A 25,541-nucleotide genomic window follows, 5' to 3' on the forward strand; every position below is an offset into this window, starting at 1 on the left:
TGCCAGGACAGCAAGCCCCTCCCCCACTCTGACTCCACGTCCTCCCTCACAGCAGTCATCACAGTTCGTAGTGAAGTGCTTGGTACATAGCTGATGCCTCTTTTGTTCTCTGATTAAGCTGTGAGAGGGGGCAGAAAGGTTTTTCCTCACCACTGCACCTCCCTCCCCAGTGTCCAGCACACTGCCTGTTGTAGCTGCTGTTAGCTGCCACAAGCCACTCTCTACTCACAGCCACCCCATGCACAGTGGAATGAAACCACACCCGGTCCTGAGCCATCTCCATGCTCTGACCATTGTGATGCACGGGGTTTCACAGGCTGATTTCCAGAAACAGATCACCAGCCTTTCTCCCTAGACCATCTTAGCCTGGAAGCACCGTTGAAATCTGCTCAGCACCACAGTAACACACAAGCCCCCACTGACAGATGAGTGGTGGCTGTACATGAGGTGCCAGGGCCAGGAATTGAACCCGGGCCTTTGCACGGAAGGAGGGAATTCTCCCACTGAACCTCCACTCCCTCCAGCACATGACTTAGCTCACAGTAAGTGCTCAGTTAATACCTGTGGTGTAAATGCATGAAACAAAAAGAGTAAGGGCTATCACCAAGCCTTAAGAAAAGAGTTTGGAAGTGATGCATCAACCTACTGATCACATAAACAACACTGTGAAAAATACCGTGAGAAGGCCCTACTCTGTCAAGATTAACCCCAATATACAAGCATAATCATTGACACACAAGCATATATCGTTTTTTTTTTCAGCCTATGATGATATACCTATTTAATACCATGGCAGAAATCTATTAATTATAAGTCAGAAACTCAAATCAGGGTCATGAGCTTTTTATCACAAAAGAATGTAGAATATGATTTCCAGGACTAAAAACCTAACGGTGACCTTTTAGCCTTCTGCCACAATCTTTGCAAAATACACCTCTGGGTTGCTGGTGGTGTAGGTAGGTGCTGTCAAGTCGAGTCTGACTCATAGTGATCCCACGTGACAGAGCAGAATTGGCTGTCATCTTCATGGTAGCAAATCACCAGGTATTTTCTCCCTTGGAACTGCTGGTGGGTTTGAATCGCTGACACTGTGGTTAGCAGCTGAGCACTTAACCGCTGTGCCACCAGGGCTCCTTCCTACAGATCAGGAGAAACTAATACTGCTATTTAATGGGGTTCCTTCTGGCTATTACAGGATTGCATGGTTGTCTATAAGCTCTTCACAGATTCTGAAAACGCCTTTAAAGTCAGAAGCTGGCAGCTGGAAGTCTGCAAAGTCTATAGTGCTGCACTGACAAGGAGACGTGATGTGCCTCACTGCCTAGATGCCTGAACTCCAGCCCCGAGCCATGCCCACACTGTGGTAAGTTGTCTTATACCAGAGAAGTCAGGTGGGAGGAGAAGCCTTCTCGATCATTCCTTCCTCCTCCTTAATTATGAACCAGGTATGAGAATTCAGTAGCCATGAAATTAATTACTTTTTGAAAAACATTTTCTTCAATTATCCAGTGTAGAGACTAAGTGATGGAATACTACAAATCCTCAATCTTCACAGCTCTGATGGAGACCTTCTGTTGATGTTTGTGGCCAACCCTAGCAGAATTTGTCATGAAAACGAAGTATCAACCAAGAACTAGATTCCCAGACTACTTGCACTTCAAAGAGGTTTTCTGTTCACAGTCTTGCACCAGCAGGTGACTCTTAAAATGAAATGTACTATCTGCAAAGCAGGGATTCTAAATCACACCTTTCACTTCTGATGATAATTAGGATCTATTTTACATAAGACTTTTTTCTTTTCTGTGACTAACGCACATCCTTATGTGCACACTTACCTGACTACGACATCAGGGTAGCAGAACTGAATGAACTATTCTGGAATAACCATCTGTCCCAATTGTTGTCGCTTGCTGCCCCCAAGACAGCCTGCAATTCATGGCGACCCCATTCACAGCAGGATCAGGCTGTTGTTATCCATAGGGTCCTCATAGCTGATTCTTAGAGGTAAATTGCCAGGCCTTTCTTTCTAGTTCATCTTCGTCTGGCAGCTCTGCTGAAACCTGCTCAGCAGCACAGCAACATGCAAGTCTCCACAGACAGACAGGTGGTAGCCGTGCATGGAGTACAACAGCTGGGAACTGAACCCGGGTCTCCTGCATGGAAGGTGAGAATTCTACCACAGAACCACCACCGTTAACCTTACCTGTCCAAACAAACAGGCTGAAATATGTTCCAAAAGTATCCCAAAGCTCTCTCTTACAACTTGCTCTGACTGCTTTCCATCTGTGCACTGCATTTCCTTCTTCATTTTCATCCCAGGTTCCTAACTCTGCTATCTCCTACTATACTGGCATTAAACTAAAACAAGCTACTTAATAGAGTCCATGTTTTTCTTTCCCTATTGACTATCTGTGTGTGAGTACGCATATTTCCTGTGTTTCTCATTACTTCACAAGTAATGTTTACATGTTGTATTAAACAGTAGAAATATGGGCTGAACTGATTCCATTGAATACACCCTACCCACAGGCCTCCCCCTCTAGCATGCTATCTAATACACCTAATCACTGCTCTCCCATGATACCCATTTGTTGTTGCAGTCAATTCAGTCAGTTCTGACTCATGAGAACCCCATGCCTGTCCAAGTAGAACTGTACGCCAGAGAGTTTTCAATGGTTGGTTGTTCAGAAGTAGGTCACCAGGTCTTTCTTCCTAGGTGCTTCTGGATGGACTTGAACCTATAACCTTTCGCTTAGCAGCTGAGCTTGTTAACCATTTGCATCTCCTGGGACTCCTAGACCCACTGAATTTCTGCAATTCAGTAATCAAAACTTTCCATGAGTGTACTCAAACCAAAAACAAACTTACTACCCTCAAGTCAATTCCAACTCATAGCGACTCCCACTGGATTTCCAAGGCTATAAATCTTTACAGAAACACACCTCCTCATCCTTCTTCTGTGGAGTGGCTGGTGGGTTTAAACCACCGACCGTGTGGTTAGCAGCCAAGTGCCTTAACCACTACACCACCAGAGCTCCTTTTGCATGCACTAAGTAGTACATGACTGAGCTGCCATCACGAGAGCTACTCACCTTCTTCCTCCTCCTCCTTTTCTTCTTCTCTTTGGCTGCCTGGGCTTGCTTATGCTCCCAGACCAGGTTGGTCAGGTTGGCCACGTACTCATCAGTCTGCTGCAAAAGGTAAGCTAAGCGCCTATCTTTCTTCTGATCAATCAGTTTCCTGTAGCCTTCTTCATCTTCAGCCTATTGAGGAAAGAAGAGCATAATGAAAACATCACAAAAGTCTGTGGTTGTTCTGGGGGGGTCTATGTAAGAGATCCTGGATAGAGTGGGAGAACAATGTGGAACAAAACTTAAAATCATTTTTAAAAAAAAAAGTGGGGGGGCAGGTTTGCTGGTAGGATAGAGCCTGATGGAACCACTGAGACTATGGCCTCTAGCTGCCCATCAGGGCTGGAATTAAACCCACACCTGTGGCTTCCAGCCAAACAAAAGGCAAATGAGGTGAACATTTACACTAGGTAGATACACTCCTTAGAGAGAACAATCATGAGAGACTAGAAGGGCTGTGTGTGCATAGCTCAGGGGAAAGGAGTGCATGGAAGGAAGGACACAGGGAAGAGGTAACTATGGAGAGGAAGTGGGAGGGGAGCTATTGCATTGGGGTAAATTGTAGTCAATGTCATGAGACAAAGTGTATATGAGCTGCTGCATGGAAAGTGAATTTGCTTTGTAAACTTTCACCCAAATCACAATTAAACAAACAAACAAAAAAAAGATTAAAAAAAAAAAAAAAAGTCTGTGGTTGCTGTTAGCTGCCATGGAATGGAACTCCAACTGGGGGTGACCCCATCTATGATAGAATGACATGCTGCCCAGTCCTGAACCATCCCCATGATCAGTTGTGGACTGAACCATTGTGATCCACAGGGTTTTGCATGGCTGATTTCTGGAAGTGGATCACCAGATCTGTCTTCCTAGTCTGTCTTCATCTGGAAGCTTTGCTGAAACCTGTTCAGTATCATAGCAACACACAAGCCCCCATGACAGATGGGTGGTGGCTGTGCGGGAGGTACAGTGGCAAGGAACTAAAGCCAAGTCTCCCACACAGAAGGCATGTATTCTACCACTGAATTACCACTGCCCCATAAAAGTGTACACACAATCCACTTTGCCCTCCACCCTCTCCTGGACATGTGTGCACTTTGACTGGTGGTGACTGTAGTTGGCTGCAAAGCTATTACACACAGATGGGGGCTCGAGGGCCCACAGGAAGATGGACAATTTAAGTCCCACAGCAATCAGAAAGGGAGAGGTAGGCCACATGGCCACAGATGACTAACACCAAGGGATATGTAGTGTGATCGACCACTTTGCATCAATGTTCTTTTTTGTCTGATTTTTAATTGCACACAAAAAATGTCACAATTTGACAATTCACTAACTGAAGCTGATTCTTAACTTTTTATTTGGGGTAATTTCAAACTTAATCAAAAGAAAAAAGCATGATAAAACGAACCCTCACATAACCATCATCAAGTAACAAAAAAATCAACTCATAGTCAAAAATGCAGACCACAATTTCAAATCCACATGGAATCCAGATGTTCTGGAACCACGGAGGCTGGACGAATCCTCAAAACTATTGCCTTGAGATAATCTTTAAGCCTTAAACCAAAAATATCCCCTGAAGTCTTTTGCAAACAAAACAAGAGTTCAGCTTAACTAGTAAGGAATGTCTTCCTTGAGCACTGTGATCTTTTAAGAACTATCTATATGGGATCAAACTGACAACAGAAACTCCAAAGATTGGATAGGAAGCTTAGGCGGCAGTGAGTTTATGTTCATGGGGGAGGGACAACTTGGAAGAGGAGGGCAAAAATGGTCGCACAACTTCAAGAATGTAGTCCGTGTCACTAAATTGTATATGGAGAAACTGTTGAATTGGTGTAAGGTTCTGTTGCATAAATTCTCAACAAGAACAACAACAAAATAAAATATTAAAAAAATTAAAATCAACTCACAGTCATTCCTGATACAGCACTAATCGTCCCTAAACTTCCCATCCCAGGCACAAACTGGATTATCTGGCAGAAATTCCCCAACATAAAGTCCTGTCATTCCTAAATACCTCAAAACTCCTATTCCTAAAGATAAAGAATCAAATGGGCTTTTAGCAAATAATGTTCCAATACTTAAAAACAACTTTTCTGCCAGGCAAACACTGGCTGCAGGAAAAGGTCAGCTTTGGGGGATTTTTGTTACAGATTTGAACTAAATCATGGACTTTGGTGACTGGAATCATTTGGCACCTGAAGTCTGGTTGTTACTCAGCAATAAAACAGACTGAATGATGTCCACTGCCACCTCCCACCAAGCAACATGGTAAGGTTCTACAGAATAACAACACTGATGCACTCTGGGCCATTTCAAGAGGAATCTCTTATATATATATATATCTCCATAAATGGACACCCCAAAATAATTTTCTCATGGGACGCCAGGATCAAACAAACATGTTGCAAGATCTTCAAGGAGAGATTCTGTTACAGGAAGCCCAAGCTTGTCAGTCCCTGGGGTGTCACTACAGAATGTGCTGGAGTGACAGTGGCTCCATCACAGTCTAGCCATGGAGGAGCATGAACCTCAAATGCTATTATAACTCTAATTGCTTTTGGTTATGGTTGATCTCATTTGAAGAGAGAGTGATAAAAAAAAAACTTCAGTTTCTCTGTTATCTGAGGATCCCATCACTTAATTGCAAAAATTAATGATTTGCAAATGCCTAATCATTAGTGTCAAACCAACCTGTTACTTAAGTTCTCATACAGTTTCACTTCAGTTGAAGCAGACAAATGTGCCTGCTTACAGCTCAAATGACTAGAAAGTGGTCACAACTACCTATTTAGGAATTTTTTTGGCTAGTCCCCTCCCTCCCAAAAAGAGAAGGAGGCAGGGTAAAATGGTAAAATTTAGTAGTAACTGGGCATCCAACCAAATCCAACCCAACCAAACCCAACCCACCACACTGCTGTCAAGTCAATTTTGACTCCCAGCAACCTTATAGGACAGAGCAGAACTGCCCCGTAGGTTTTCAAGGCTGCAAATCTCTACAGAAGCAGACAGCGTCATCATTCTCCACAAAGTGCTTGGTGGGTTCAAACTGCCAATCTTCTGGTAAGCAGCTGAATGCTTCAATCACTGTGTCACCAGAGCTCCTTAGTACCTGGGCACAGAACCTTTTAAAATATGGCTTCTACTCTCTGGAATCCAGAAACATTAAGGAAAACAAAATGCAAATCAGCAAGGAAGACAGCATCCCTTAGAATTTTCCAGGGACATAATTATAGCCTAAGGCTAATGACTTTATCTTCACTCAGACATTATGTGCCAGAAACAATGTGTGGTCTCCTATTATTATAGATTACATGCCCCTTTCTAAAATTCATTATATGCTCTGAGGTCCAATTATAAGAATGACGGTCAATAACACCAAATGCTCAGGCCAGTGACATAAACTGGTCCCTTCTGTGTTTACCTGTCCGTTAAAAAAACAACAAAAATAACACAGTGCCAATGCCACAATCCATGAATGACCTTCGACAATAGCATGGCTAGCACAGGAGGAAAAAAAAAAATTAACTTAAAAACCACTTTACACTATGAAAGAACAAATAATTCCTGTCATGTGTTCTTTCAAAAAAAAAAAAAAAAGGACAAGAACAAGAGACTTCAAGAAAAAAGACCTTCTATGTAGTGTATTGTACAATAAGACCTCAGTAAAGGTGTTAAAAATATTAGGGTAATGTTCATTAAATCTTCTCTGAATAACTAATAAAAAAAAATTGTAAAGAAAGGAGACCTTCTTAGTTCAAAGAGACAATTTAATGAGTTATTTCCTTTACTACCACTTGTGACATTAGTCTCAAAGGGACAATATTTCAAAAAGAATTCCAGTTCCACACTTCCTTCCAGACCTGGTGTGGTATAGTAAATTACTTTGTGTGGCTTTTCTACCCATAAGTCTTTGTAAACTCCAAGGTGGAATTTGCTATGAGCAACTGAGGAGCTCCTGATTGCTGAAGGTGTCCACCGGGAGTATTTCTGTTGGGAGTGGCACTAAACAATGTTCTGGGAGGTGCCCACTGTCTCTCAGGTGCTTAGAGTTCTGATGCCATAATTGGCTAGTTTGACCACCCTGCAGGCTCTAAAGGAGACCTCCTGGAGGCGGAACTCTTTCAGACTGCTGGTCGAGGAAGACTTGCTGCTGAAAGAGACACGGGCTCCTGAGACACACATTGCTGGGAAAGAGACGCAAGAGACACGCACCCCGGAAAGAGACTGTGAGAGACTCTTGGCTGAGGGACGGTGGGCTGGGAGAGAGACTGAGCGTTCTTCCTGAATTTGAGTTGTAGACTGGTGCTTCCCTAATAAACCCTGTAATCTGTTGAGTTCTGTGTGGCCACTGCAGTGAATTATCGAACCCAGGAGAGAGGTGGTGGGTGCTTTGGGAGGAACGGTTGGTGAAAGGGCTGGAGGGAGGCAGCATGTTTGGCCTTGCAGTAATAGGCCTTGGGTTACTGCTGTCTTCCTCTTGTGAGATTAGAGGAGGTCAGAACATGTGGCCTCCTTGTCGTTTTTGCACCTGGTTACCATACTCCTGCAAACTACAGTGCCTTCTTTATGTGAGAAGCCATGCCCTGAACACCAATGCCATCCCAGGGCATGGAAGTACCACACATATCAGCTGGTTGTATCACCACTGATTTGTGCCATGCTTTCTTTAAGAAAGAGAAAGTGTTTTTAGTTCACTTTCCTGAAGTTAAAAAGGGACATGTTAGTATGTTTGATGGGCAGCTTTCACTTTTTCCCTCTGTTCTTGTTGTTAGCTGCTGTCAAACTGCCCCTCCCTCGACTCACTGCAACACCAAGTACCGAGGAACTAAATGCTGCCAGGCCTTGCACACCATCCCCATGACTGGCTGCGGCTCAGACCTCTGTGATGAGGTTTCACTGGCTGGTTTTTGGAAGTAGATCGCCAGGCCTGTCTTCCTAGTCTGTCTTAGTTTGGAAGTGCCACTGTAACCTGTTCAGTATCACAGCAACAGAGAAGCTGGAACTGACAGATGGATGGTGGTTGCACATGAGACGCGCTAGCTGGGAATCAAACCCAGGTCTCTCCTGCATGAAAGGTTAGAATTCTACCACTGAACAACGAATGTCCTCTCTTCTCCTCTTAAAAAAATAAAACAAAAACTTGACACTGTTGTCAAGTCATTCTGACTCATAGTGACCCTACAGGATAGAGTAGAAGTGCACCATAGAGTTTCCAAGGCTATACGTTTTTATGGAAGCAGACTGCTGCATCTTTCTCTTGCTTCTCTTACTGCCCCACATTTCACCTTCTCAATCCATATTCCATATTCCATGAATAAGGAAGACCAATATTCCATATTCTACAAATACATCCATATTCCATATTTCATGAATAAAAAAGACTGAAGAAGAGTTCATGCTTTTGAGTTGTGGTACTGGCAAAGAATACTGAAAGTACCATGGACTGCCAGAAGAGCAAACAAATCTGTCCTGGAAGAAGTGCAGCCGGAATGCTCCTTGGAAATGAAAATGGCCAGACTTGGTATCACCTATGTTGGTCATGTTGTCAGAAGGGACCACTCCTTGGAGAAGGATACCATGCTTGGTAAAGTGGAGGGTCAGCAATAAAGGGGAAGACCCTCAATATGATGGATTGACACAGTGGCTTCAACAATGGGCTCAGGCACAGCAAGGATTACGAGGATGGTGCACGACAAGGCAGTGTTTTGTTCTGTTGTGCAGGGTCGCTATGAGTCAGAGCCGACTCAATGGCACCTAACAACAATCCACACAGCTGTGAACTGAGTGCACTCCTGTTCCTGCCACCAGGCCCCTTACCATCAATCTCCGCATCCTCTCCTTTTCGATGCGCTCTGTCTCTTTCTTCTGCTCCCTCTCAGTGTTGGCATGCCAAGTTGCCACAGCTTTCGAGAGCTTCTGGATCTTGCCGGCCACAGATCGATGGTACTCCTTAAAGTCTTTTGCATGTTGCAAAATACTGTTCAGGTATTCCTAAAAGGATTCAAAGGAGAAAACAAAGAATAAACTCCTTTCCCCAATGTGCCAGGAGCCTGCAACACAGTCCAAGAACAGAAACGTGTGTGCGTTTAACAATCATGGAAAACTCAAATCTTATTTTGTGACGGGTCTCTGTGCATCTCTGAAGCTGAGGTGAGGAACATGAGGCACTGGGAAAGACGACCTCACAAAGTTTGTTTTGTTCCAAGACTAAGGAAGAAGCCTCCTCAGCCTCAAGGTATGGCCACATAGAAATGAAAAGATGGAGAGAAACCTACACAGAAGCACTGACAAAACTTACAGCAAATCATTCCAAAATGAGCCTGAAGGATGAAAGTGTGCCCAGTGAGAATCATGTTATAAAAGCAACATTAAATAAAATTATTTATTTAAACCAGTTGCTGTCAAGTCAATGCCAACTCATGGTACCCCCACGTGTCAGAGTAGAACTTACTCCACAGGGTTTTCTGTGGCTGATTTTTCACAAATAGACTGCCAGACCTTTCTTCTGAGGCACTCTGGGTGGACCTGGACCTTTTGGTTAGCTGACCTTCTGGTTAGCAGCCAAATGCATCAACTGTTTGAACCACCCAGACTCATACCCTTAGGGAATTCCACTATGACTCAAGGTAAGTTTCTACAAAGCTAAACTTTTCACATGTAATTTGCATTGATTTTTAAATAAAAGTAGAGAAACACATACCCCAGTTAAAGTAAAATCCTACATCTTTCCAAAGCTAAACTAAGCTAGGCACTAAATTAGGCACAGGAAAACAAACATAAAATTTATAGGGTATGACACAAAATCGAATCCTATATCAGGACTACATTCATGAGCATCTATAGGTGTAGCAGAGGGTATTTCTACAGACGGGTTTTTATGTACCGCAAATACATCCATGAATACAGTAGAGCATACAGGCAGCAAAGTTATGAAAACTTCTGAGCCATAACCACACACCTTGATAGAATGTGTCACAGGGCTTAGAGGCTTAGGACTATAGTCTCCAGGGACATCTAGGTCAACTGACATAACATCATCCACAAAGACAATGTTCCACATCCTATTGGGTGAGTGTCAACTAGGGTCTTAAAAGCTTGTAAGTGGCCATATAAGATGCAAACCATGGGTCTCTCCCCATCTAGAGCAAAGAAGAGTAAAGAAAATCAAAGATTCAAGGGAACTATTAGTGCAAAGGACCTGTGGACTACGTGAACTTCAGCCTACACTACTTCCTGAGACCAGAAGAACTAGATGGTACCTGGCTACCACCACTGACCACTCTGAAATGGTTCACAATAGAACGTCTTGGATAGGGTGGGAGAAATGTGGAACAAAAGTCAAAATCATAAAAAAAAAAAAAAAAAACCCAACTTACTACTCTGACAGAAACTGAGGGAATCCCCAAGACTATGGCTCTTAGGCACCTCTCAAACCTGGACTGAACCCACTCCCAAGGATTACCTCTCAGCCAAACAACAGACAGGCCTGGAGAGTGAACACCAACACCTGCAAAGCCCATCCTCCTCAGAGAAATCAACCTACAAGACCAAAAGGGCAGCATCTGCCCAAACACAAAGCTCAGAAGGCAAGAAAGAAGAAAGGATAGAAACAAGGAACTCAGGGAGGAAGCAGGAAGAGTGCTGTTACATTAATGGGATCGCAACCAATGTTACAAAAAAAAATGCATATAAACTGTTGAATGAAAAATTAACTTGGTCTATAAGCTTTCACTCAAATCATTTTAAAGAATTCCATACTCTTAGAAAGGAATGTTTTTAACATTTGCCCCAATGAAATCTTAGACTGTGCTCTTTAAAGAGCCCAGGATACTATATTTGTACTTTTTATAACAACAATAACTTTTTGCTCCTCCTTCCCTCTCCTAAGTTTCCTCTCCCAGGTGCTATGCTCCAGGGGACAAACGTGTGTCTACTGTAGTCCGCAGCTTCCCATGGGATCACGAGCATGACACCTGACTGGGATTCAAGAAAGCCGGGCCTAAACTCCATCCTGCTACTACTGACCTTGTATAACCTTGGAAGATCATTCATGTACCTGTCTCAGCCTAAGGTTCCTCATCTAGAAAATGCAGTTGGCCTACATTACCTCCAAAGAACCTTTCCATTCTGTGATTTCACCATCACCCGGAGCGATACATTTTCAGTAGTTCTGACTTTATCCAACTACTTAACAGGACATCTTTATCAAGATGACACTAATGACAAAAGGTATCATTATACTAACTTTTCTTAATAAGTGACTACTAGAAAGCATAACAAGGACAACAGTTAATTCACTAAAGGGTCAACACTGTGGTTGTTGTCAGGTGCTGGAGAGTTGATTCCGACTTATCACGACCCCAACATGACAGAGGTAGAACTGTCCTATTAGGGTTTTTTGGCTGTAAACTTTACAGGAGCAGATTGCCAGATCTTTCTCCTACTGAACTGATGGGTGGGTTTGAACCACTGACCTTGTGGTTGGTGACTGAGCACTTAACCACAGTGCCACCAGGGCTCCTAAGTGGGATGAACAGTATTCCCCAAACTTCAAGTCCACCTGGAATCTCAGAACAGGTTCTTATTTGGAAATAAGATCTACAGATATCATCAGTTAAAGATCTCCAAGGAAATTATGCTGGATCGGGGTGGGCCCTCAGCCCAATGACTTTTGTCTTTATAAGAGATAGGAGAAGGAGATGTGGAGATACACAGACACACAGAGCAAGTTGTAAGAAGATGAGGGCAGAGATTGGGGTGATGTGTCCATAAGTCCAAGAACACTAAGGACTACCAGCAACCAGCCACCAGAAGCTGGGACAGAGGATGGGGATTTTTCCAAGAGCCTCTGAGAGAAGCCAACCCCACTGACACCTTGATTCTAAGCTGGTACCTCCTGAACTGTGAGAGAATAAATGCCAGTGGTTTTTGCCACCCTGGGTGTGCCCACTTGTCAGAGCAAACTCAGGACACACAAACCCTAGTACAGGCATACCTTGTTTGGTTGAACCTCACTTTACTGCGCGTCACAGATTCTGCATTTTTCACAAACTGAAATTTTGTGGCAACCCTACACCTATCAGTGCCATTTTTCCAATAGCATATGCTCACTTCATGTCTCCATTTCCCATTTGGCTCATTCTCACAATATTTCAAGCTTTTTCATCAGGCTACTGCACACTTCACAGACAGGTGACGTCAGAGTGTCAACATAACCTTTATAGGCACCGGGAAACCAAAAGGTGCATGTGCCTGGCTTTATCTTGGCACTGGCTTTCCTGTGGTGCTCTGGAAGCGAATCTGTACCTGGTGCTTCTGCCGTCGTTTCCTCTCCTGCTCAATCTTCTGCTGCTTCTCCAGCTTCTCCGTCATGCGCGCTTCCCTCAGTGTCTGGCGCTTGCTCCGTTTGTATGCCTTGGAGTTGAGGGCCGTCTCGAGAGTTGTGTCCCGACGCATGCAGGCCACCACCTCCTGCCTCAGCTGTGGAGAGGTAATAAGCAGTTAGCATCTCCTCATGATTCCTGAACCCTGACCTCCTCTCACTTCCGTTCAAAGGAACAGAATGGGGACTTGCCACACATTTATCACCAAAAGAAAAAAACAAAAAACCAACCACCGTCTAGTCGATTCTGACTCACAGCACCCCATGTACATCAGAGAAGAATAGTGCTCCACAGGTTTTCAATGGCGGATTTTTCAAAAGTACGACACTAGACCTTTCTGGCAAGACACCTCTGGATGGACTCCAACTACCAACCTTTCGGTTACTAGCTGAGTGCTTAACCATTACACCACCCAGGGCCTTTTTATTTCAATCACTGTTGGCCTTTAATCCTATGATGGAACTAAACCATGCTAAATGGATGCAGTATTTTCAAAGATGGTATAAGCTTTCTTCCCAACTAAGTCGGATAGAACCAATTACAGTACTGTAACAGTAAAAGAGAAGTAAATGTTGCCCTGGCTTTTGAATAAATTCATTCATTCTATTTAATTATCCTAATGATATTAATGAGATAATAGGCTTTTAAAATTTGTGCTTCATTTTGAAAACCATACCAACATTCTCTTTGTGTTTAAGGATTAGCTTTAATGATTCTCTGCAAAAGAAGAAAAGAATTACTTTCTGCTCACGTTGCATGGTAGCAGCAGGTACTCAAACAACATTAAATCAGGGCCTTGTGGGAAGGATGGGGGATACTGGTCTGGCACCCTTCCATTCCTAACAGTGATATCCCTTCGAAAAACATTTAAATTTGACCTTATGTCATGGACTTATTTTATTGTATCATAAATATAATAATTTTATCAATATTTTAGGACATGGTAGGTAGGAAGTAAGGCAGGAAACTGGGAATACATATTATAATATTTATTCAACTGAATCTAAAATCAGCATCAATTACAATTAACATAGTTGGGAAACTTCATAGATAACAGATTTTTCAATAATATCAAACAACAATCAGAGACCAGTAAGAATCCAGCACAATGAAGCTAATTTCAACATCACCTTATTCCTAAAAGTGTATTTGGTAGATACTTAATTCTTAACAAAATGTTACCAAACACTTTATGGTATTACTTAATATAATATTACTTGTACTATTTTATTATGCATATTATAAGTCACCTATGAGAAAGAAGGAAACAGAACTCAGAGAGTTTTTCTTTTTTCTATTGCATCTTAAATCTGCTCTCCCGAACCTGACACCAAGTAACACCAAGCCAGCCCTAGTGCTCTCTTGTGCAGTTATCCCCAGTACGGACCGTCTGCCCCACAGTCAGCAGCCTTGTGATTTCTGTCACATCCTACCAACAGGCCAAGTCATGCAATTCAATACTTCCAGACAACTTTCATACATTAATAATTCATTTTGCACGCCCTGGGACCTTCACAGGACAAACCTATCTGACTGACAATGAATGCTCCTATCCTGGTGGGCTTAGGGAGTTGAGGCAGGCTATGGGATAGGAGACCAGCTCCTTCAGGACCCACAGGCTCCTTCATTTCACCCAAAGTGAAATGAGCTCTACCTTCACTCTACTAGTCTCCTACTGATTTAGAAACCAGAAGGCACCATAAAAATATATTACTATAGTAACGTTTATTCATACTTAAAAAAAACAACAACAGTTGCCACCGAGTCAATCCTGCCTCGTGGTGACCCCATGGGTGCCATTGTAGAACTGCTCTCCATGGTGTTGTCAATGGCTGATTTTTTAGGAAGTAGATCACCAGGCGTTTCTTCTGATGAACCTCTGGGTGGACTCGAGCCACAACTTTTGATTAGTAACTGCTCAATTAACCATTTATTTAGTCAGTGAATACTAAGAACCATGGGAATCCCTGGGTGGTGCAAACAGTTGAACACTCAACTATGAACTGAAAGGCTGGCAGTTTGAACCCATCCAGAGGGTGCCTCAGAAGACAGGCCTGGCTATTTGCTTCCCAAAGGTCACAACCTTGAAAACCCTATGCAGCAGTTCTATTCTGCACACATACGTTCTCCACGAGTTTGAATTACCTCAATGGCACCTAACAACCACTACCACCACCACAAAGAACCCTAGTAAGAACCACCTATATTTCACTGAAGTATGTGGAGCCCTAGTGGTGCAATGGTTAAAGCATTTGGCAGCTAACCAAAAAGTTGGCAGTTCAAACCCATCAGCTGCTCCATGGGAGAAAGATGAGGCAGATGCTTCCATAAGGATTTACAACCCAGGGAACCCTTTGTGGCAGTTCAAATTCTGGCCTACAGGGTCACTATGAGTCAGAATTGACTCAATGGAAGTGGGTTTTCATGTGTCAACAGGTGCTTCTGCTGGTATCAAATGCTCTATTCATTTCAGAGTAGCTATCACATTTTGTTAGGATGTTTTTCATAGTCATGGCTAATACTTTACTTATACATTCTGGTCTACTACCATCTTGTTCATCTCATCAAATGAGCTATCCCATTTGTTTTCCAGGTTTCAGTGACAGCAATGAATGCCATAACTGTGGCTTTGTAAACGATGTTGTTATTGTTAGGTGCCATTGAGTCAATTTCGACTCCCAACCTCCCACAGGACTTTCTAGACTGTCATCTTTACAGGGTATCACCAGATCTTTCGCCCATGGAGCCCTTGGGTGGGTTCGAACCGCCAACCATTGAGCCACCAGGGCTCCACAGAAGAGAGGAAAAATGCTTCAGATAGAAGAGAAAAACAGAGTCATGAGCAGTTCATCTTCATCAGTTTTAGTTGTGTGTTACTGGGCTCAAAAGAGACACCATTTTCCTAAGTTTGTATTTTTATAACTATCCTGAAAGATGTAAGGAACCTGCCAGATCACACTTGATGAACAATTACATGTATTTCCCATGTCTCAGATTTGCTGGGGAGAAGGAATTACCTGACGCTGGAAATTGAGTAACCGGAGCGCCTTCAGTTCCACGGTTGCTTTGGTCCGTAAATCTGGTGGCAGAGAGCCAGGCAGGTTTTCCAGCTCTTGTATCCTGTGAGCTATGCGGGCCTGGAGCCTAAGCGAGATAATAAAATGGGTGAGCAGGGGGTGGAGACACACACTGCAATTCAGTTTTAAATGATAAACAACCACCTTAGGTTTAAATTCATGACAAAACATATTCCCAATACTGACGGTCAATGTCTGACTCCCAACTAGAGTGTCTGATGTCCAGCAGAGAAACATTAATGTTGCATCTACACAGATGCTGTATGCTACTCAACACTCCAAGCATCCAGTAACCTCAGTGTTTAGCACTCAGCTGCTAACCTGGAGGTCAGCAGTTTGAACTCAACGGCTCTGCTACAGAAAGACCTAGTAATCTGCTACCATACAGATTATAGTCTGGAAAACCCAATGGACAGTTCTATTCTGTCACTCATGGGGTTGCTATGAGTCATAACCGACTCGACAGCATCCCACAATAACACTCTGGAATGAGGCAAGGTAAATGCTGATGCTTGCTCTGGACAGACAGGGAAAATTCGGGAGAGGAAAATCTAACCTTTTCCCAAACTCCCAGCAAACCAGAGCTGAGAAAAGAGTTTCCCTTCTGACTTCTAGTTGTGTCCTAGGGAACAAGGCCAACTGTCCTGCTGCCAAGACACAGATGATGACAATCCTTGGGGCAGAGTGGGCAAGAGCAGGTTTAGGTGCTGAGACCACAGAGATCAGTCAGCCCAAGACAACGTGCCAACCAAAGCCACTTTCTGTGAGCAGTGCTTGCTTGTGAAAAGCAAAGGCACGTGAGGCATTTTTAAAAACCAGGTTTAATCTTATTTTAAAACTAAGAGTTTCTACAAAAGGATTGCCAGGAATTTTCATCTCAGAAACCATCAAAAGTAGGTAACCAGTTGCTGAAGAGTCAACTCTGACTCATGGCGACCCCGTGTGTCAGAGGAGATGTGTGCCCCACAGGGTTTCAATGGCTGACTTTTCTCAAGCAGGTGGCCAGGCCCTTCTTCTGAGGCACCTCTCTCTACGTGGGCTCCAACCTCCAACTTTCTGTTTAATAGCCAACCGCGTTAACTGTTTGCACCACTCAGAAATGCCTATAACTATAGGTACTTCCTAGTAATAAGGCAGAACAGAAAATAAGACACCGCATTTTCTTCATTCATTTACCCAAAGAGTTGGTGGTTCGAACCCACCTCTGGCTGTGGTTTCAGAGTTCACCTGGATCTTAATAAAATTTTAATCTTAAAAATAATTATATGCCATCTAAAACTTTCTTCTTTTAAGTGAATTTGCTCTGTAAACTTTTACCCAAATCACAATAAAAATTAAAAAAAAAAAAAAACTTTTTTCTTTTTAAGAAATGCCTTCCCTCAAATTTGGGGCACAAGTATCTTGGGATATTTTTCAACAAATGAAGAATTATGATAAAACAGTAATATTCTGAAATCAATGGCCATTAACTATCCTAAGTAAAGTGCATTTAAAAAAAAACAACTCACTGCCATCAAGTCTAATCCGACTCACAGTGACCCCTCCTTGGGTTTCTGAGGCAGTATCTCTACAGAAGTAGATTGCCCAACCTTCCTTCTGAGGAATGGCTGGTGGGTTTGAACTGCCAGCCTTCTGGTTAGCAGTCAAATGCTTTAGGCGCTACACCACCATTGCTCCTCAATTTCATTATCTCTCTTTCCTCACACACACACACACACACACACACACACACACGGACCCACCCCTACAAAGTACATGCTATTCATAGTTCATTTTACTGATGAGAAAACTGATGCTTGGAAATATTAAGAAACATAAAGACATCACAGACCTAGGAGGGAGCCAAGATTGGGACCCTGGTGTGCTTGATATCAAAACCACTGCACTGATCTCTGAACCCACTGACATCAGTATTATTCCAACTCACAACAACACCATGGGTTAAAGAGAAGAACTCAGCTCCATGGGGTTTTCAATGGCTGTACTATTTATGGAAGCAGTTTGCCAGGTCTTTCTTCTGTGGTACCACTGGGGGAGCTTGAACTGTCAACCTTTCAGTAAAGTATAAAGCATTTATATCACACAGCAGGGACCTAATGATAGTATAGGTAATTAAAATATACTTTCCAATTGAGAACTTTCCTGGACCTGAACTATAAAGTTAATCATTGAGGATTCTGCCAAAAATTAACATTATCGTTCTGTCAGCTTCTTGTTAGGTGCTGTCAGGTCAGCTCCAACTCACAGCAACCCTATGTACAACAGAATGAAACACTGCCCAGTCCTGTGCTATTCTTATAATCCTTGCTATGCTTAAACCCATTGCTGCAGGGCCACTCCATCTTGTTGACAGTCTTCTACTTTTTCACTGACCCTCTCCTTTACAAAGCATGATATCTTTCTCCAGGGAATGTGCTTCTGACAACATGACCAAAGTAGGTGAGACAAAGTCTGCCATTCTCACCTCCAAGGAGCATTCCGACTGCACTTTTTCCAGGACAGAGTTGTTCATTCTTCTGGCAGTCCATGGTATTTTCAGTATTCTTCACCAATACAACAATTCAAAGGCATCAACTCTTCTTTGGTCTTCCTTATTCATTCTCAGCTTTCACATGCATATGAGGCAACTGAAAATACCAAGGCTTGTGTTAGGTGCACTTTAGTCTTCAAAGCAAGATCTTTTTTCCATAACACTTTAAAGAGGTCTTTTGTGACAGATTTGCCCAGTGCAATACAATATCTGATTTCTTGACTACTGCTTTAATAGGTGTTGATTGTGGATCCAAATAAAATGAAATCCCTGACAACTTCAATTTTTTCTCCATTTATCCTGATGTTGCTTATTGGTTCAGATGTGAAGATTTTTGTTTTCTTTATGTTGAAGTATAACTTATACAGAAGGCTGCAGTCTTTGATCTTCACCAGTAAGTGCTTCAAGTCCTCCTCACTTTCAGCAAGCAAGGTTGTGTCGCCTGCATATTGCAGGTTGTTAATGAGTCTTCCTCCAATCCTCATACCATGTTTTTCTTCACATAGTCCAGCATCTCGTTTTATTTGCTCAGCATACAGACTGAGTAAGTGTGAAAGTGAAAGGATACTACCTTGATGTACACCCTTCCTGATTTTAAACCAGAACAAGGGGACACTGTATGGTCAGCTTGCAGGATGCTATATATTAATATTAAAAATTAAAGCCTTCTGTGACTTAGATGCTGTAAAATATTACGTAGTCCAACATCAAAATGAGTACTTATCCAAACTTACACTTGTCTGCTTTGGGAAGAAAGTAAAATATCATTTTATTAAAAAGAAAAAGTAGTAGTGAAGGGAAATGCTGACATTTTTACTTACTAAATAACAATATTTATGACAGATTCCTGTTGTGTTTGATAATACATGTTCCTGATTCTGAGTTCCTGAATAATTTGTTATCAGAATGTGTTATTATGAGTATTACTATCGTGTAGCATCAAGTCTGTTAGTTCTAACAATATTAAGAAACTTTTATCCTTTCACTCTTCTGGTAAAATTGTTCAAACTCTCCCTACTTTCTTCCACATTCCTCATAATCGTGGAATTACCACTGTGGCATTTTTTTTTTTAACCATAGGAAAGAGATACCTACTTCCTTGACCCATCAATTTCTTAAATAGCTACATAACTAAAGCTAAGTACAGAAAGAGATGATGCAAGTTGACAATTAGAATATTAAGAGAAAAATCCATCATGGATTTTTTTTTTTTCAAATATATAATCATCAAGGAGAAAAAACAAAACTGAAACAGTTTTACTTTTGTAAGGTTATGGCCATATGAAAGGAAAATTAAATATTATAGTGGGATTTGATGACAGCCAATGGTTTGGTTATCCTACTTCCTTGGTTCTACTCTGATGACAGACTTTTCTTGTGTAAAGATCCTAGCACTCAGACTGTCCTCTGGCATTCTGGTTTACTCTCTTTGACAAAGTCAGGTACTAAATTCGAAGAATAGCTGCTTTCCTCTTAGACTTCCAAATAACTATGAAAAACTACAACTAAATAAGTCACCAGCAGGGCAACCAGGCTGACACCATACAGATTAGATCACACTGAACTGGGAGGGTGCAGAGTTGGCAGGTGGGAGATGGGGTAGGTAGGGAGGTGGGAAATTGAGGAGTTAGGGGACATAGGGAACTGGGAGATTGAGGAGGTGGGGTAGGTGGGAAGATGGGGGAGGTGGTAAGTTGGGGCAAATGGGGAATTGATGGAGGTAGGGAGATGGGTGACTGGGGAGTTGGGGTAGATGGGGGCTGAGCAGAGGGGGATGTGAGAATGACACTGTGGTGCATGGGGAGCTGGAGACTAAAGCTATTCCCCAATGAGTGCTTCTCCAAAAAAGCATAGTGATTTGTCAATGAATCTCAGATTCTCCAGCACAAAAGAATCTCTTTAATGCAAGAAGGCAAAGAGTGTAAGGTACAACCTACAGCAGAAGAAGGAAGGTGGATTCCATAGTGAAATTACATGCATTTGACTCATCACATGGGAGGGTGGGCACAGAAGATATGGGAGGGGTTTCTTTGACACAGATAATTCTGTCTTTCTGTTGTGGCTGCTGTTGATGTTAATAGGAATCTTCATTGTAAATAATGCTCCTCTCCCAGCAATCTCGTCTCCCATCAGTGGGATTCAGCAGGCAGTCCGGTAAAGACATTCAGGACTCTCAACTTCCCGAAACGAGGAGGCGAGGTAATCCTGCCTAACTGCAGGGGACTCATTTAGTGTCCTCCCCATGAGGGCAGAAAATTGAAGCAGAATTAGGTCACTCGGGTTTTTCATTCAGATTGAACAGTAAATCAAGAAGGGTTACTGTTCTGGCAAGAATGAGAGCTCCATTAAAAGCAACAGATATTTGTTCAGGTCCAGAGGAGAAGTTTATGATTCCTATAGGAGAGTTATTTGAACAGAAAATGACACTGGTATATTTTGTTCCTTCAAGGAGCTGGGCGACACTTTAGAAAGAGGGACAGAGAGAGAGAGAGAAAGAGAGAGAGAGAGGCTATTTCTAACTGTAATTTCTGAGAAGGAATGTTCAGGGTTGGGACGTAGGCCAAAGCAGAACAAAAATCCCAGGGAAGCAGCTTCTACGTGCTTCCTCAAACAAGGAGGATGTATGTTTTCATACTAATTTCCAATTTCATACCAAAGACGACAGGCATCATTCAAAACTGTTCATTCCAAGTAAACTCCTTTGTATATGAAATACATCTTCCATGCACATGTTTGTGGAGTTAGTTTATATGCCAATATGTCAATTCCAGTAAGTACTTGCCAGTGAACATTTAATTGTAAGTGAAAGAAACTGAAGTTACGTACACCTATTCCTCACTTATCAATGATCTCATTATCTCACGTTTCACATTTAAGACAATAGTTAAAAATATACTATCTGATGTGCACACTAAGAACGTATGTCTGGCAGTAATGAGCACCGAGGTGTGAGGCAACAGTAACCTTGACTGTGATGGTTAACGTCTTGTGTCAGCTTTACTGGGCCATGATTCTCAGTGATTTGGCAGTTATGTAATGAGGGAATTTGGCAGTTACATAATGATGTAGCCATCTTCCATTACGTGATCTGATGTGGTCATCCTCTACTTGCACATAATGACCTGGTCTTTAGAAGCTAACTAGGTGGGTAAATGAGGAGAGGCTGTATAGCAAAGAAGGAAGGTGAGCGTGCCAACAATAAACAAATAAAAAGCATATGGAACCATGTGTCTCTGGCATTTACCACAGAGGGAAGCAATAAAGTTCCATCATAAAAGAAAGATGGTCAGATAGAATGGATCCAATGAAATAGGGAAAAAAAAGTTTAATAGGAGAACTTATACATATCTGAGGCAAAGTGTTCATATGCAGAAACTTATTTATGCTACCACTGGGTAAAGAAGGCCAATTTGTCAAAATTCTGATTTTATGACAAACAAGAAAAAGCAGCCAAGTAGCTTAAAGTTTAAAAAATTAAGATTCTGACCATTTTCTTCCAATTTTTGTAGACAAGGTAAATGGCATGATAACGACCAAAACATTAACGTCTGTCAAAGAATTTCTGACGGGCGATTTTTGCTAAAACTAAGTTTATCAAATTGTCAAGGAGGTTTCTTTTAAGACCGTGCTCAAATCCACCATCAGATGATAAAGATACACTTGTTGTTGTTGTTGTTGTTTGCCGTCGAGTCGGCCCCGACTCATAGCGACCCCTCCTTGGGTTTCCGAGGCAGTATCACTACGGAAGTAGGATTGCCCAACCTTCCTTCCGAGGAGTGGCTGGTGGGTTTGAACCGCCAGCCTTCTGGTGAGCAGTCAAGTGCCTTAGGCACTATGCTACCAGACCCTCCCAAATAGCAGAACTAAAGAGATGTAAGTCATTCCAACACAGACGGCCAGAAGGACAAGAGTTTCTTAGCAGTTTTACAACTGCTTAAGGGACTTCAGCTAACCTGTCTGAAGGAATAAACTCAACTAATCTCTGCAGCTGAACAATTTCTCTGCAGGCAGAAACCAGTTACTACTATACAATTAATGAAGGTAACAGACACCCCTGTGATGCTGCTACTACAAACCTCTGCTACTTCTAGAGATGCCTGGGGAATATTTCAAGCCAAAGGACCCCTTAGCTTTGTGGACCCAGGTTGTCCAGCTGCCTCAATCCAGAAGCCAAGCAGCTTGATAAAAGAGGAGAAATATACCAAGTGATAAGAATAAGAATAGCCATCTCATCATATCCTGCAATGCTTATCATTTTTAAAATACTGATATATTATTAGCTGTCAAGCCAGCCCAGATGCATGGTGACCCCAAGCACAATGGGATCAGACCACTGTGATCCACAGAGCTTTCACTGCCTCATTTTTGGAAGTAGATCCCCAATCACCAGGCCTGTCCTTCTAGTCCACCTTAATCTAGAAGCTCCACTGAAACCTGTTCAGTACCATAGCAACACCCAAGCCCCCAATGACAGACGAGTGGTGGTTTTGCACAAGGTGCCTTGGGCAGGAAGCAAACTCGGGTCTCCCACATGGAAGGCAAGAACTCCACCACTGAACTACCACTGCCCTCATATATTTAGATATGCACTTCATTAATGCAGGAATGGAAGGCCAAGTTCTTACAGACTGGAATAAATTGTATCATGGAATACTGTATATTTGGAACCCATTCATTAGAATGACTTCCCAAAAAAGATGCCAAACTGAGTTCATATTAAGAAAGGCCTGCAATGAGCGTTTCTGGCAGAAAAAGATAAAGGAAATTTAGAAGTCAACAAAATAAATCAGTTAAAAAAAAAAAAAAAACCCACAGGCTAAGTAAGGAGAAAAAAGTCCAGGCATGTTACATAAAATTTCTAGTTATAAAATGGTCTACCTTATGAGGGATGAGGGAAGCTTGCATTATTTAACAAAGATACTGACAACACAAATAACTGCAGCGCAGGGAAAAATGATGTTAGCCTTAGGGAGTCAGGATTTTAGAGTAACTAAGAGATACTTCTCGACCCCACTGCTGTCTTTTTTCAATACTTTCAACTTTTTTATTTAATAGCAACATAAAGTACTGCATCTGCATACTGCGCTGTTTTTTTTTTTTTTTTTGCTCTGCGTGAGTCCTGTACTCAACATTATGACACACGGCGATTATTCACCAACAAAGTCTCCTGTCAACATTGAAATACTCACTGATGATGTGTATCTACCTCTCTAGGGGTGCACAAATGCTGGCAACAGCAACAGAGAGGCTCTTAATTGATGGTTAGTAATATTAATGAGAGTAATGTCATATTCTTCATCCAAAAAAGTCAAACACATCAAATCCCTACTTAGATGTGCTTCCTCTCTGCACAGCTCTCAAAGCTGGTAACTCGGTGTTTGCATCTTAACACAAGTCAGTGTCCTCCTTCTCAATAAAGATCAACACAATGCTTTTAAAGCAAGCTCAGCCACTATTCACTAACATTCTCTGTAATTCTTAAATAGATTTTCTTTTAAATTAAAACATATTTGGGAGATAATAGCTAATAGTTACTGAACACTTGTGTTCATTTTCAGGAGCTCTGATGGCATAGTGGTTAAAGAATTTGGCTGCTAACTGAAAGGTCAGTGGTTCAAACCTATCAGCTGTTTTGTGGGAAAAAGATGAGGCAGTCTGCTTCCTAAAGATGTACAGCCTTGGGAAGCCCATGGGGCAGTTCTATTCTGTTCTAAAGAGTTACTATGAGTCAGAATAGTGTGTGTGTGTGGGGGGGGGGGGTTGGCTTGTTTTTACATTCAATTTACAACAACCCTGTGAGAGGTCCTATAAGAGCCTTCTTTTTATATATGAAGAAAGTGAGTCAAGATAACACAGCTAGTAAGTGGCAGAGCATGCTTTCTGTTAGACTCCAGAATCCAGGCTCTTCGTGTTATTTTATCTTAACTCGACACTTACTTCACTGCCTTTGCAGACAGACATAAACCATCTACATCAGGGGTCAGCCACATGCTGGCCACAAGCCAAATCCTGCCTGTAGCCTATTTTGCAAATAAAGTTTTACTGGAACACAGTCAGCTTCTTATCATCTGTGGCAGGTTTCAGCTTCAACAGCAGAGCTGAGCAGCTGCAAGAGAGACTGTGTGGCCCACAAGCCTACAATATTTACTATCTGACCTTTTACAAAAAGAATTTGCCAACTCGACTTAGATAATGAGCCAAATCAGGTGAAAATGACGTTTCTGCAGTACAAGGTTAAATCAGAAATCCACATAAAGACACTTATGTAGGGCTTATCCATAAGGCCAGACTGAACTAGAAACACAAAGTGCATAAATAAAAGCAAAGAATATTGTGATGTCAGCTTATAATACAGGGATCCCAAATCACATATAGTGAGTAACACATGTAATATGTCACTTGAACATTTAGGCTATACTATAAACAACCTAAAACTAACAAATAACTTCTCTGGCATAAAAAATTTCTAATCTTGTAAGCCACTACCTTGTGATATAGTGTGATACAGCCCTTAGTAAATCTATGTTAAGATACCCCAAATGTGCCCCCTGATTATGAACCTATTACGTGAGTTACCCTGATGCAATATGAATGGACACCATCAATGAGATCCTTATTCTGCAAGACCAGAGGGACGATACTACATAAAAACTCTGAGCTTTTGCTCTTCCAACAAGGCATGGCAAGACAGAAACTCTCTGCCAGGTGAGTCTCTGACCATCTCCAAAGACTGAGACTGCCAGACAGAGGCTCTGTGAGAGACACTGCCTTTTGCCACCCCATCTTAGACCACAGCAACAAGTGACCTCTGCCAAATATCACCTACTGGACAAGGCTTTCTCTCGAGACCACTTGTTAAAGGTTAACATCTGAAGGCTGAAGTGGTGGATTTTAATTAATGGGCTAACCCTGATTCTCCAGGAATGTCTTGAGACCTTACCTGTGTTTGGTGCCTTGGCCACCCTGCAATAAACTACATGAATTCATCCAAGACACATTTGAGCATTTCTCTATGTACTGTAAAGCAGAATCTCGACAACACAAATACATACCAAGATACCGAAGTATCACGAGATGTGTAACTAACCTGAGGGTCAGACCAACATAACACCCTCAATGTCTGATCGCCTCCTGGTCCTTATTTAAGGAAACAAACTAACAAACAAGTAAATGCATCCCATAATCTAAGTATGAGATGCCCACTTTCTTAAATCGATATAAATTCCAGGATAGGCTTTTTTTATATATATATATATATTGTGATTTGGGTGAAGATTTACAGAACAAATTCACTTTCCATACATCAGTTCACATATATTTTGTCTCATGACATTGACCACAGTTTACCACAATGCAACATCTCCCCTCCCACTTCCTCCCCATAGTTACCTCTTCCGAGTCCATCCCTCCATAC

The 25,541-nt window shown here is 42.1% G+C and overlaps 1 protein-coding gene across 1 annotated transcript in view; it reads right to left on the reverse strand.

The window, feature by feature from the left end:
• SMARCA2 (SWI/SNF related, matrix associated, actin dependent regulator of chromatin, subfamily a, member 2) overlaps positions 1-25,541 on the reverse strand; it is a 239,576-nt gene that overhangs the window by 172,072 nt on the left and 41,963 nt on the right. Inside the window, exons 5-8 of the mRNA XM_042780710.1 lie at positions 15,538-15,664; positions 12,444-12,617; positions 8,955-9,128; positions 3,093-3,263 (exon numbers count right to left, since the gene is read on the reverse strand). Coding sequence (XP_042636644.1) covers positions 3,093-3,263; positions 8,955-9,128; positions 12,444-12,617; positions 15,538-15,664 — 646 coding nt within the window. The remainder of the gene's footprint in view (positions 1-3,092; positions 3,264-8,954; positions 9,129-12,443; positions 12,618-15,537; positions 15,665-25,541) is intronic.

The sequence above is a fragment of the Orycteropus afer genome, unplaced genomic scaffold (assembly GCF_000298275.1).
Source record: "Orycteropus afer afer isolate SDZICR_OR568_19922 unplaced genomic scaffold, OryAfe1.0 scaffold00005, whole genome shotgun sequence".
NCBI lineage: Eukaryota > Metazoa > Chordata > Mammalia > Tubulidentata > Orycteropodidae > Orycteropus > Orycteropus afer.